Genomic DNA, 15347 nt, shown 5'->3' on the forward strand with positions numbered 1-15347 from the left:
AGGTATTTTTTGATCCCAATTTTGTAGCGACAAATTAAGAGGAAATGATTGTACAGCTTCACCTGAACCTTTGCCACTCTCTTATTCTTCATTAGGGAGACCAGATGACACAGATTTTAAACACATTTTTGAGCAAAGTGATGACATAAACCTGCTAGGTTATGAACTGAATTTTATAGCATTGCATACTTTTGTATAGTGAGGAAAATCCATGAATATATGTTGCTACTGTACAATGATTTAAATCTACCACACTATATACAACACAATGTTTCTTTATTAATCAAAGTTTTACATTATTACAGTATGAAAAGATACAGGCATTTTGCAATCCATTGGAATAAAAGCTATGGAGATGGAAGAAAATGTTCATCAAGCAAGCAGTGCATGTATCTATTGACAATATATTACAGCTGTAAACCACCATGCAGCACCTTATTTAAAACGTGGCCAAAGGATGTAAAGCATCTGCAACCTCATTCTGTGTATGTAGAACAAAATCTCAATCTCAGCTTGAGCCATAGTGAAATAGAGATCATCATTGCTTAAGTCAAATGGATCAATCTCATTTTGTGAATTCCTTAAACTGAACATGTAAAAAAAAAAAGGGGGGGGGGGGGAAAAAAAAGGTATAATTTCTTCACACAGTGCAAGGCTTAAATAACTGGATTGCCAATTTTACCAGTACCGGGCTTGGGCTGCACCTGTTCACATTAGACTGGGAGGAAGAAAATCCGTCACCAGTAAAAATGTGTAATTATTGGATGGTAAGAGCTCTAAAAAAATATTGCACATATGTTTAACCATAAAGGCCTAGAGACCACATGTATTAATTTATATTCAGGTTCTCAGTGAAATTATGTTGACAACCCTCCCCCTCTCCTAAAGCATACCATTATTACAATCAGATCACATGGAACTGCAATGGGCAATAGAAAGGCTAAATATACTAAATGTAGCTCAATAATTTAACGGATTCTGCTTTAACATAAAACAGTATAATCTATAATGGGAAGAGAGACCATTCCACTCCAGCACCAGGCGATCTGCATAGCAGCATGTACTCCTGGTTCAGAGTGTTCTCAAGGCACTTTTCCTTTACAAAACTGTATTTGCAGACAGTCAAGTGCCTGTTATCAAAAGAGAAAATGTATTACCTATTTTGGGTTTTCTTTAAATAACTGTCATCTTTGCAGTTAGCCTGATGTCACATGCTAGCACTCAAGATTCCATGCAGATCCAATACAGCTGTATGACAAACTAAAAAAAAAAAAACAGAATTTAATGTTTTTTCCTAGGCAAAGGTTGCTTGTGGAGCTTTTTACTGAACTGATTTGGCTTTTTAAACCAATGTAAAAATGCAGTTAAACATTTAGTTTTTCTCTATATGGATAAGGTTTTGAAAATTTTAAGTGTAGTGCAAGAAAAAAAAAAATAATAAATAAAAAAAAAAAGGACCAAAGCACACAGCTGTATGGGTATTTGCATATCATCTCAACTTCCTATGTTTAGAAATGAACCTTTTTAGAACTTCACTATTGGCCAATAAAACAACCCATTACTGAGATTAATAAAGCTTAGTAGGTGGGAGGTGACAACCATTCTCTCAATAAATAAATCTGGATTGATCTGTGGACACTCAAGCACTTTGGGATTCGGGTTAACTATTGTGCGGATCTGGAAAATAAACCGGATGAGCATACTATTGAAAGTGAGGACTACCCAATGTCAACCTGGATTAGAAATTTTGTTTCACTGCAAAGAGATTTTCACTTTTTAGTCATCCATAAAAGGCTGCGTGTGCTCTGTCCTGCATCGTATGACCATCGAACGGTTGCTACAGCAACCTTCTCAGATGAAAAAGCCCACATATACAATGTGGATAATACAATATGCTGGATGCTCAAGACAACAGACGTTTAACTGCTGGCCAAATCTTAGAGGAAAACAGTGCTGTATGGGTATATTACACTTCACAGTCCATTCCTTTCCAGCTGCTGCTGAACCAAAAGTCTCAGCAAGTCCTGCAAGCCAATGACTTGTACCACAACAGCTGAAAAACCACAGACCCTCCTCCCCTGCTTTAACACTGCACATATACCTAGCAGAGACTTGCTCAAATAGACGGTTAGCTGAACTATAGATTTGAAGTGAAATGGAATATTGCATCCCCCCCCCCCCCCCAAAAAAAAACAAACAAAACAAACAAAAAAACACCACACACATACACACACTATATAAAATAATATTTTTTTGTTTTTTTCCTTTTTCATAGGAAAGCACATTTTACACATACATTTTAACTCATTCACAAAACAGATGGCTCTTCAGTTTTGGGATACTTTGCATTTTAGGTATAATTACGTTTTTTTTTAACTACTTTTATGGAGTGGCTATATAGGGTAAATAGCTTACATTGAACTGTACAAATTTGAAAAAGGAAGCAAATAACTTGAGCCCTCGGTAATGCGAGGAGGCACAATTTAATGTGTTAGAAAGCCTCATGATATCTTGAGCACCAAGAAGCTTATATGACCATTAAAAATCCAATGGTATTTGTGCGCTACAATATAATGGCAGGTGCAAAAAAATGCTTGTGCAACCCGATGCCAGAAGGCTATGTCTGGTCAACTGTCCTTTTGCAAAATTTCACAGTATATAAATATTCTTCAATAAACAGGAAGCGTAGCATGACTTTCAGTACATAGGTAGAACTCTAGACTGGAATCAAGTATTTGGTGTGGCAGATTCTGATGTAATACATAACCTGAAAACCAAGATGGACTTACTTTGGTCATGGGAAACACATGTAAAGCTGATGAATAAACAGCAGCTTGTTTAAAATAAAAAAACAAGAAAAACTGTACATCATCCAGGTATTGTTAATATAACTCACATCAAATAATGGTATCCTTCTACAATAACTTCAAGTTCAGCCAGAGACACAGCAGAAAGATGTGTAGGGAATAGGATGTGTTGGGTGTACTGTGTGTTTTACAGTATACAGAGGAAACAGGACGGCTCACACCATCTGTACACTGTAAAACAGAACAGCACAGCGTTGTGTTTGTCATCCCATTAGTGTCAAGCTTTACACAGCCTAATGGACCATACCATTTAGGAAGGAAATGACAGCTGTGAAATGCATGATGATGCCCATTCTGACACCCTCTCAATTCCATCTCATGAGTGGCCAAAGACCACATGCAATGAAGGTGGCAGGAGCACATTCAGCAGCTCTCCATACATTCTATGATGGTTACACTGAGCCTTTCTGGTTGTTGTCACCATCACTATTCTTCTCTAGGTGCTCCCTGGTCCACTTTCAATTCTTTGGTCACCCATCTTCTTTACACAGACAAGAATACACGCCAGGCTACTATCCATTTAGCAAATAAACAACCACTTCGTAGGTTGACATCATTATAGCGGTGTTGGGGATTTGTCTAACCAGGTGCGTTGTGAGGCCACGGTACAAGGAGCCATAGCCTTCTTCTCTCACCACCAGAGACAGCGTCTGGAAGAAGGACCTGTATTTTGTGCCCTCCTCACGTAGCCTTGTCCGTACAACCTCTGAAAAAAAAAAAAAAAAAAAATCAAAACAAAATAAGAAAGAAAAGAAAAGGAAAGATTATATACCTTATTGACAATTAAAGATTGGAGTAGAGCAGCCTTTTTCAATAAGGGTGCCCAGGCAACCTGGGATGCCTTAAAGTTTCTTTTTGCCTTGGCAAAATACCCAAAAATTGCATACAAGCTAGAAAATGTATCAACTCTGCCTTTTTTTTACACAAAGCCACAGGTTTCATTGTGCACCATTACAACATTGTAGCTTCCGGTGTTCCAACAACCAGTGATGTCATTGGTTGATGGGGAGAACATCAAGTGCCTGCACAGCATACTTGTTTGCTCCATCCCTGCACTTCTCTCTGTCAGGATATTAGTCGAGTGAGGGAGGAGAAACATTGGTATAATAGTCAGTACCATTGTACAATGGTGAGTTTGCTTTGCAATAATAAGTCACTGCCAATATGTGGATGTTGCTGCGCAATGTAAAAAACTTAGTTATTTTACATTTTAGAATGAGGCACCTTGACATAAATTATATATATATATATATATATATATACACACATATACACACACACACACATACATATACACATATATACACACACACACACACACACACACACACACACACACACACACGCTCATTATGAGATATTTAGCTTAGAACGAATCGCCGGCATCGCATCCCAGTCACTGCTGAGGGAGCTGACATTTCCCCCCACCCCCCCTCTGCATTTCTTCCGTGTTCGCGGCTCCAGCGCTGTGAGTGGCCGGAGCTGCGATGAAGTTCAATTTGCGACAAGGTGCTCCCATTTTCCGGCAGCATCAGCAGGACCTTCATAGTGAATGTGCCGCGGACATAAGCGGCTGCATGCAAGGCGAATATCTCCCAAACCATACAGGTTTAGGAGATATTAATTTGACCCTACAGGTAAGCCTTATTATAGGCTTATCTGTAGGTAAACAATGTGCCAAAGGGGTATACAACCACTTTAATCTTTGTTATTGTTGTTATTTTTTTGAACCTCACAGAAAATATTTGTATGTCTGCTAATCTAGATTTAGAACGTGCATAAGAATCGTGCGACCTGATCACTATCTACGTTCGGGTTAGATAGGACCACCCCATAGATGTTCCCCCTTTTTTTTGTTTTTTAAATAGTTTGAGAGGCCTTTACAGGGAAAGAACCCATTTATTATTAGTCATCTAATACAGTTCCAAAATATACCAGCAACAACATGATTTAAGCATTGGGGTGGAGTGTATTCCTTGTTTGTAGGTTTCCATTTAAATTCTGACATTAATGGACTTTTGCAATTTTAGTGATAAGTCAATAGTAGAGAATCCCGTGCTCCCAATACCTAGAAGTACCAGGTTTTTACTTCAAGGTGAAACACTGAAGACAGTCACTGGATGGAGTTTCAACCTGGCATTCATATCCTGTACAACTAGTTGCCTAGATAACAATATCCCATGGATGGGGATTTTTTTTTAATTGCCCATAAAAGGTGGTGTTTCATGGCTTGGCTGCTCTACCCTTTCACCCCAAATGAAGCCCCTCACCACCCACACATACTGCAATATGAAAGAAAGCCCCCCCCCCCCCCCAACACAGAATTATAGTTAAAGTGAATAAACCGTCTGACTCAGTGGAGATTATATATATATATATATATATATATATATATATATATATATATATATACACATATACACACACATACACATACACACACACACACATATATATATACATATATATACATATACACATACATATACACACATACATATACACACACACACACACACACACAGTTGTGCTCATAAGTTGATAACACAAACACTTCTTTCACTCATGGCTAGCGTTTGGCTGAAGCCATTTATAAATCAACTGTGTTTACTCTTTTTAAATCATAATCACAACAGAAACTACCCAATTGATTGACCCTGATCAAAAGTTTACATTCCCTGGTTTTGGCCTGATAACATGCACACAAGGGGGTTTGAATGGCTATTAAAAAAGGTAACCATCCTCACCTGTGATCTTGTAATTAGTGTGTGTATAAAAGGTCAATGAGTTTCTGGACTCCTGACAGACCTTTGCATCTTTCATCCAGTGCTGCGCTGACCTTTCTGGATTTTGAGTCATGGGGAAATCAAAAAAATTGTCAAATGATTTGCGGGAAAAGGTAGTTGAACTGTATAAAACAGGAAAGGGATATAAAAAAATATCCAAGGAATTGAGAATGCCAATCAGCAGTGTTCAAACTCTAATCAAGAAATGGAAAATTAGAGGTTCTGTTGAAACCAAATCACAGTCAGGTAGAACTAAAATTTCAGCCACAACTGCTAGAAAAATAGTTTGGGATACAAAGAAAACCCCACAAATAACTTCAGGTGAAATATAGGACTCTGAAAACATGTAGTGTGGCCGTTTTAAGATGCACAATAAGGAGACACTTGAAATAAGATGGGCTGCATGGTCGAGTCCCCAGAAAAAAGCCATTACTATGCAAATGCTACACAGTATCCCTCTTACAATATGCCTAACGGCACAGAGACAAGCCTCAAACCTTCTGGCACAAAGTCATTTGGAGTGTGGAGACCAAAATTTAGCTTTGCGGCCATAATATAAACACTACATTTGGGGAGGAGTCAACAAAGCCTATGATGAAAGGTGCGGAAGTGGATCCCTGATGTTTCGGGGATGTGTGAGCTACAAAAGGCACAGGAAATTGTCAAAAAATTGTTGGCAAGATGAATGCAGTAGGTTATCAAAAAATACTGGAGGAACATTTGCATTCATCAGCTGGGAAGCTGCGCATGGGACGTACTTGGACATTTCAACATGACGATGATCCAAAACAGAAGGCCAAGTCGCCTTGTCATTGGCTACAGAAGAATAAAGTGATTGTTCTGGAGTGGCCATCTCAGTCTACTGATCTCAATATCATTGAGCCACTCTGGGGAGATCTCAAAACGTGCAGTTCATGCAAGACAGCCCAAGAATTTACAGGAACTGGAGGCTTTTTGTCAAGAGGCATGGGCAGCTTTACCATCTGAGAAGATAAAGAGCCTCATCCACAAATACCACAAGAGACTTCAAGCTGTAATTGATGTTAAAAGGGAACAATACACAGTATTAAGGACTGGGGTATGTAAACTTTTGATCAGTGTTGTGACAGAACCCACTGTCACTGTGTGTTTTGGAAGAGACTGTGGGCTGGCCTCCTTTCCACAGACTATGGCTTAGAAATACTGAGAGACTTGGGGACAAAATGGCATTGAGATAATGTAATGTGGGGGGGTGGGGGCGTGGCTGACCGGAGCTGAAGATGGACGCCTGAGCTCACAGCTCGTCAGCCAGGGGACACAATACAACGATGCAGGCCGCACTCACAGCTCCATCCCCAGCCATTCTTGCTCCAAGGACAGCAGAGATCCTGGCAAACATGTCCAGAAAGAGATTCACGAATATAAGCCCCTGAAATTGACAGTTTGTCCACAAGCAGGCGGAGCGGGTCAGTGAATACCAAGATGGCGCCAGCGGGACTCCTACACGGACGAAATCTCAGAGGATTCACCTACTACAGGTAGCCCTGCCTTGCCTTCTCACTCCCCGGAGTGTGACCCTCTTCCCAGCAAAGGCTAAAATGCATCTTGATATGTCGCCGCATCGGCCACTGCAGTCACAAATTGAGGTCCAGGCTTTCAACCCCCTTCTCTCCAACCAGGCCTTAAATTCTTCCATGGCCTCTTTCCCCACCTCAGACCAACCAGTCATGGATACTACCCTGAAGGATATGTTGCTCTCATTACAGACCTCCCTCATGACTGATCTCTCCTCATTGTTTACTAAAATCTCCTCAGACATCCACTCCCTGGATGATAGAGTGACCAACATTGAGAGAGGAATGACCAAGTGTACCTCCGCAGTAAATGAAGTCATAGAGATTTATGATGTTGGAGAGGAACAAACATGGATGCGCACCACGCTGGCCGACTTAGAGGACAGGTCCTGCAGGAACAATATTAAGCTGAGGAATTCCTTAAACCATATTACCTGCAGACCTGCCACGCTTTGCAAAAAGAGCTGATGCATATCATTATCCCAGAAGCATCCCCCGGAATGTTCCAATTGACAATCGCCAAACCATCCCACCTGGCCGCCTCAGTCCCCAGAGATGTGCTGACGAGGGTCCACTTCTATCATGTCAAAGAAAAACTTTTAATGGGGTCAAAGCTAAATCACCCTTGTCTGCTCCCTACACAGGGATCCAATTCTTCCCAGACCTCTGCAAGTACACACTTCAATGTGCCAACGGAACCCAGTCACCAGAGGTCTTCAAAACCATAAGAATATAAATGGCGCTATCCAGCAACTCTCCTACTCACAAGAAATGGACAATCCCACACCATCAGTGATCTTGATACCATACTTGGGGAATATTACTGGAACCATCCAAGCCAACTCCGCCACACAGAGGAACAACCACTCCCCGCAAGAACCTGGACCACAACCGCAGCTAAATGGCTCTCACTTTCTTCACCGAGATGGCCCAAACGACACAATTACAGCTCCCCTGAGCTCTGACAATTTGAACCCCTTGTTACCGTTTTTACTCCCACTTAGGGGGTCAACATGGTGCTCAGCACCACCTCTACGAACCTTCTTTACAGCCTACTTGAGTTTTCTTCACCAACGGTTTACTCTCTCCTGCCCATTCACCATTACAAATGGCACACGACAAGGTTGCCCATTATCCTCGCTTATTTTTAATATGCTCATGGAACCTTTGGCGGAGCACATTTGTTCTAACCCCATTATCTCAGGCCTACAGATAGGCAACTCTTCCCACAAAATCAGTCGCTTTGCTGGTGATGTCATTCTGCCCATCTTACGAACCCTGCTTCCAAAACCAAGGGCATTTCTTATTTCTATAACCTCCTCCACCAAAAGCACACCTTCATCAAACTGAACCCTCATCACCAATGGGAGGCTGATCTAGCACACAACTACACCGACACTCAATGGCAATACGCACTCAAGACCACAAAAACGCTCAGCCCTTTGGGAAATTACTCAGAAAATCTCACTACGATGGTACATGACACCAGCTACACTGGCATCCTTTAGCTCTCAAACCCCCAATACATGCTGGAGACGTAAAGCCAGCATGTATGCCAAAGGAGACATGCTCCATATTTTTTGGTCATGTTCCTGCATCCAGAGATATTGGGAACATCTTTAACCTCATTTCATCCATAACCAAACTCACGATTCCCCCCTCGCCTGGACTTGCACTACTGAACCTAACCATAGGAAACATCCCCCACCCCCTCAGACATAACAACCCTTTTGGCCTCCAGACTCAACATAACAAGACAATGGAAGTCTGACAACACCCCAACTGTTAAACTATCGAGTTAGTAGCCTTGCACTTCAGCTATGAGACAATCATGGCAACCAGCATTGGTCAGGCCGCAAAATCCCACGCACAATGGCATCCCTGGGCAGACTGGACTAACGCGACTGTCACCTAACACCACTTCACCATTAAATCTTCCTTGACTGAGCAATCATTTTGAATTACACATGTGTTCCTTGTTTCAGCAAGTTTATAGAATTATTCATACAAGCAGCTGGGAAACGTTTACCCTCGTTAGGAGTGTACACGGTGAGTCCTCTCCACTCCTGTGGCACAAAAAAGCTCCCATTTGGGGTGCCACATTATAGGTGGGGATCGATATCTATAGTTTGCGTTATCCACCTTTTGTTGATTTACATGCAATCTGTTAGTGGACATATGTTTATGTCATAATATGTGTTCACCGACTTACAATACCCAATTGTACTTTGTATTCTTCTGTGCAAAATTCAATAAAACATTTGAAAGAGATAATGTAATGTAATACTACATCCCCCCTCCCCCTCTTGTTGCTGTGTTTAATTGTGTTGGGTCATAGCATATAGACAAAAAGGTCTGGACTGGAGACATCTCCCAGCAGGGGAAGTACAAGGAGGGGCTGCCTGCTTATCATAATCCCTTGGTGTGTTTCAACTGTAGTTTGTCTCAATGTTACGTTCCCATTGGTTCTTCCTTGTCCCCTACCCCCTCTATGACAAGGCGAAGGGGAGTGTCCCAAACTGTGTTTAAAAGTGTAAGTTTTGTATTTGATAAAGAGTTTATGCTCTGCATGTTTAACCCTCAACACATGTGTGGCTTGTCTCTCGATTGAGGGGTTAAGGGCTGGTTATGGCAAATATGCAGGCTGCGGGTGCGTTTGGAGGACAGGAGACACAGGTCTGGCGGAGGTGCCCACCTGGGGTATCCGAGATCCGTCATTTGGGTAGTTTCTGTTGTCATTATGACTTAAAGAGAGTAAACACAGCTGATTGAGTTATCAAAACGGCCAAGAAATCATAAATTCTGCCAGGGTATGTAAACTTATGAGCACAACTGTAATATATACATACATTACACACACACACACACACACACACACACACACACACACACACACAAACAACACACTTTACGTACCATGTGGGTATGCTATAGAGGTGGCACATGTCTTGGATGTTGCTGCTGCCAACATTAGTCCAACAAAATCCGAAGCCTCTTTTGTAGACTCCTCCCCATCATCCATGGCTGTTGCAGTCTTATATTCCAGCAGTCTCCGTTTAATACTTTCATAAATAACAAAGTGGATAACAGTTTCAGAGATGCCGGCGTAGGAGGCAGACATGCCCCTGTAAAAACCTTTAAAGCCATCTGTGCTGTACACCTTGCGGATACATTCCAAAGCGCTCATTCGTCTTTCACCTCGGTTTCTGGAAATGGAAGAAAGATTTAAAGTGTATGTCTCATTAAAGAACTGTCACAATAACTTCACAACATAAAAGTAAAACTACAGGACTACAGTAAGACTGCATTGATAATTCAAGTGGAGAACCCAGTGAAGACAGAATATTAACCAAGAAAAAAGTTGGTGTGTATAAGTGATGCCACATACAGTGGGGTGGAGATGAAGGGGTTAATGTACAGTGTGCAGGATAAGGGAGGTCAGCTCAGAGAAAGGCTAGGATATACAGTAGAGGGGTGAATGGGTTTTAACATGTTGACACTGTACTGTATTGCACTGGTGCAGGTTGGTGGTCAGGAGGCTCACCTTCCTCTCAGAGACGGATTGATCTGTGAGAGGAAACTGTGCTTCCTAATCTCCAGCCAATATATTAGATTTATAAAGTCATTTTTTTTCCCCAGTTACAATTTTTTTTTATCCAATTGAGTTCCCTGGGTGCAAGTCCAAGATTTTTGGCAATTTCTGGGCTCACTAGGGTCATCATCATCATCATCATCATCATCATCATCCATTCTGCAGTACGGCTTCTGGGATTTGCCATTCACTTGGTTATTAGTTTTTTGCTATTTTAAACAACCGGTAGGTGTATTGACTCCACTCCTATTGAGGAAGTCCCGCCTTAGGATGTAATGTGTATAGGGGGGCGGAGCCACATTCATCCCGCGGCCACCTTACCGATGGTATTGAATCCGCATTGCAGAGCAATCCTGTTGGCACCATCTTGCAAGTTGTCTGTTATACATTAGCAGCAGTCTGTTTTTTTTTATAAATGTCCCTATGTACTCAAGGATTGATTATAAAAGTTTCACGTACCATCTAGGGCTGCAACTAACGATTATTTTCATAATCGATTAGTTGGCCGATTATTTTTTCGAATAATCGGATAATAGCCTTGTTGTTGGGCAGATTACAAAACACAAATTGCCGCAAAAACACATTACATGCTTTTCTGCAGCTTCTCCATTGAAGTATATTGAACAAAAAAAAATAAAAAAATATATAGCACCGCTTTGCGTTAAAAAGTCCTTGCCCTTTCCAAATACGCAGCAGCTGGAAAAAAATAAATCATGGATGTGAACGTGTCCCATAGGAAAACATGTAAATGAACTGTAGTGTGTTTCTGCAAAAAGCACCAAAAAACAGAGGTGTGACCCCAGGCCTGAGATGTTTAGTAACATAATGGGGGTTAAAAAAAAAAAAAAGAAGTACAAAAAGAGCAAATAATCGCTACCGTAAGGGGTTCATTTTTTTACTGTGGGACAGTGAAAGTAATATTTACAGTAGCGATTTGCTTTTTGTACTATAAAAGGGCTAATTTTTGTTTTTTTAACCCCATTATGTTACTGGCCGATTAATCGATTATGAAAATTGTAATCGATTAATTTCATAATCGATTAATCGATTAGTTGTTTCGGCCCTAGTACCATCTAAAACGTTACCCCTGAAGGGAACAAGTGCATAGGACCTAATTGTTCATTAAGGGGTCATCTTTTGAAGGCGAGCGGCTAGTATTCACCATTAGTGGAGGCATGTGTGGCACATTTGGCTTTCATTACACGGTATAATGCAACACTGATGGGAAGTGTTATCATAATGGGGGATTTTAATTATCCAGACATAGACTGGGTGGAGGGAACCACGCATCTAAGGCTCGCCAGTTCCTAAATGTCTTGCAGGACAATTTTATGGGTCAGATGATAGACACCAACTAGAAATAAAGAGTTACTGGATCTACCGATTACCAACAATACAGACCTGATCATGGATGTGGAAATACAGGGCAATGTAGGCAACAGCGATCACAGGTCAATTGGCTTCAGTATAAATCACACAAAAATAGGAAACATAAGGGGAATAGAAAGACACTATTTTAAAAGGGCTAACTTCCCTAAACTACGAACCTTGCTAGAAGGCATAAATTGGGATAGAATCTTAGGAACAAAGAACACGGAGGAGACATGGGTTTGCTTTGAGAGCATTAGCCAATGCATCCCATTGGGTAATACATTTAAAAGCATGAACAAAAGTCCTTGATGGCTTAACGCTAATGTAAAATGCATATACAAGCAAAAGGAGCATGCCTTCAAAAATAAATAAATAAAAAAAACACAACCAAAGTTGAGGGATCATCATCAGCATTCAGACATTATAAAAAAAATGCAACAAGAAATGTAAAAGGTGCAATAAAAGGTGGCCAACATGAAAGACACATAGCGGAGGAGAGCAAAAAAAAAAAAAAAACCCAAGCAATTACGTATGTAAACAGTAAAACAGGGAGGACAGACCATATTGGCCCCCATAAAAAAATGAAGAAGGACATCTAATTACAAAGGATGGGGAGATGGCAAAGGTATAGAATTTATTCTTCTCCTCACAAAGGGAATCAGGATGCTTCAGAAACCAAAACTGCAGTGTCTATCCTCATGACATCACAGGAAGCACCTGCATGACAAAATGACTCTAAAACCACAACGCTTCCAGATTAACAAAACATTGTCTATATAGCGCCCAAAAACACACAATAGCCCATGACGATGTTAGCGTACGAAGGGGCAAAATTAGCTCCCATTGATGTTCTGCGTTTCTGAATATAAAATTTGTCCCAAAACACAAAATACTTGTGTTCCAATCTAAATTCTGTGGAATCGATCAAAAATTGGGCTTGCCTGGAGTTCATATTGGGATCCTTAGAGAGAAGGATCCCAATATGAACTCCAGGCAAGCCCAATTTTTGATCGATTCCACAGAATTTTGCTTGGAACACAATTTCGTGTTTCGGAAAAAAAATTATATCCAGAAAAATGGAACAGCGATGGGAGCTAATTTTGCCCCTTTGTACGCCAACATTGTCATGGGCTATTGGGAGGATAGATGTATATGGACACAATCCTTTTGCAAGATGCATAGTGTTCTTTGGGTGCTATATAGACAATGTTTTGTTAATCTTGAACTGAAGTGTTGATCTTTTTGAGCCATTTGTCGCCTATTGTAACACTAATACTTTAGATATCAGCTTTACACATGTAATAGATTTCATGGATCTAGCGTTTCTGGACCTGGTTTTATACCATGAGGGCGAGTCCCTTCGCATGAAAAATTATTGTAAACCCACCAGTGGCAACTTGTATCTACATTATACCAGTTGCCACCATCAATCTTGGACAAAAAAAAAAATATTCCAAGTGGACAGTTTCAAAGGTTGAGAAGAAACTGTACCGATGATAAATATGAGTGTGTCTCTCAAAAATAAGTTCTTGCAAAAAGGATACCCAGCAGAACTAACACAAATGACTCATGATAAATTCTTGAACGTACCATTTCCTAAGTTCTGTAAAAAAACAAAGCCAACAACCATCAGGTTTGTAATCAAGTAGGTTTGTAACCGAATAAGAGCAAATATAGATCCATCCAGAATATTGTCAAAAACCACTGGCATATTCTGCACATGGATCCTAAACTTATTTTACCCCCAGCTCCACAGTTTACATTTAAAAGAACCCGTACCCTCAAGAACATTGTAGCACACAGTAAATAAAAAATCCTCGTAAGAAAAGGGTTATGGACATTAGGTCCTACTTTGATAATAGAACTGGTATCTTTCAGTGTAAGAAAAGAGGGTGTTTGACCTGTCAGTTTATCCAACATGGTCAATCCTTTTTCTGATAAGTTGCCTCCCAGTGACACCAACAATGGAGCACCTCCCACCGACACGAACCATGGAGCACTATGCCTCCCGCTGACACCAATAATGGAGCACCATTACTGCACCAGTGATGGGACACTATTCCTCCAATTGATAACAAGATGGGGCAACCATTATTCCCTCTAATATCAATGATGGAGGGCTCTTTGCTCCCAATGATGCCAGGACATATTCGTCTCCCACTGGCCACAGTCCGACCCCCTAAAACTTTCAAGGACAGTAAACTGCCCCTTTGTTTATAAAGTTTGGAGACCCCCGGTTTAGATTACAGACCCCAACCATAATGCCACCTGCTTTAGCTCCAGATGGGCTGTAAACACTGTCTGGCACTGTGGAGGCAGGGGCAGTGGACAGCAGGTAGATTATGCATCTGAGCTCCATTTTGGACTTTCTTTTTTTTTTTTTTATCTCCACGTCTGATTTCTAATCATTGTGGATAACTTAAAACAATGTATCCACACTGAATGTTTGGTTGACTTTTAGGAAGAACCATCTAGACACTGTACAGGAGAGAACTGAACTGCAGAACTTACGGAGCTGCAAATCTATTTTGCCTAAAAAACAAACAAACAATCTTACCTTGCATCTAACTGTAGTCGTGTTTTAATAAGCCAGATTGGATTAGTGGCAGTTATTGCAGTGAAACCTGAATAAAATAAAAGAATCAATTATTATATAGCATAAAAACAACAAGGGAGCAAGAGAATGTATAGGTCATGCGCTAGTCTGCATAATAATTTAGCTGTTTTTCAGGAAAATATATGGTACATGTGAGGGTCACAATTTAGTAGGAATTAAATGTTGCCATTACAAAATTTTTAATGTATCCCATTTTAAAACCCTACCACCCCTATATGGCACATGCCAATTATTATAGGTAAACAAAATCAGGGTAAATTTATTATCTACTGAATTAACACAACATATAAAGGTTTGTTAAATAATGTGAACTCAGAAGGTAAGGCGCTAAACTGTATATGACATGGCATAAAAATGCTACTTCGGCTCTTAAGATTTTAATGCTATTTAAAAAGTCACTAAAAGAAAATGAAAATCAAGAATACTTATTCATACTAAAGAGACCTTTAAGTTTAAGAAAGATCTAATCTACATTAATTTCTAACAAGAAAATATATTAAATGCAGATAAAGAATCTAAGAGGTCTAGTGAACATATTAAAAAATACAAGAAAGTGTGTCC

At 40.4% G+C, this 15347-nt stretch overlaps 1 protein-coding gene across 1 annotated transcript in view; it reads right to left on the reverse strand.

Moving 5' to 3' along the window:
* Window positions 1-259: 259 nt before the first annotated feature.
* SLC25A36 (solute carrier family 25 member 36) overlaps window positions 260-15347 on the reverse strand; it is a 74362-nt gene continuing 59274 nt past the window's right edge. The window contains exons 5-7 of the mRNA XM_040349060.1: window positions 14727-14793; window positions 10123-10412; window positions 260-3573 (exon numbers count right to left, since the gene is read on the reverse strand). Coding sequence (XP_040204994.1) covers window positions 3380-3573; window positions 10123-10412; window positions 14727-14793 — 551 coding nt within the window. The 3' untranslated portion in view covers window positions 260-3379. The remainder of the gene's footprint in view (window positions 3574-10122; window positions 10413-14726; window positions 14794-15347) is intronic.

Source organism: Rana temporaria, chromosome 4 (genome assembly GCF_905171775.1).
Source record: "Rana temporaria chromosome 4, aRanTem1.1, whole genome shotgun sequence".
Lineage (NCBI taxonomy): Eukaryota > Metazoa > Chordata > Amphibia > Anura > Ranidae > Rana > Rana temporaria.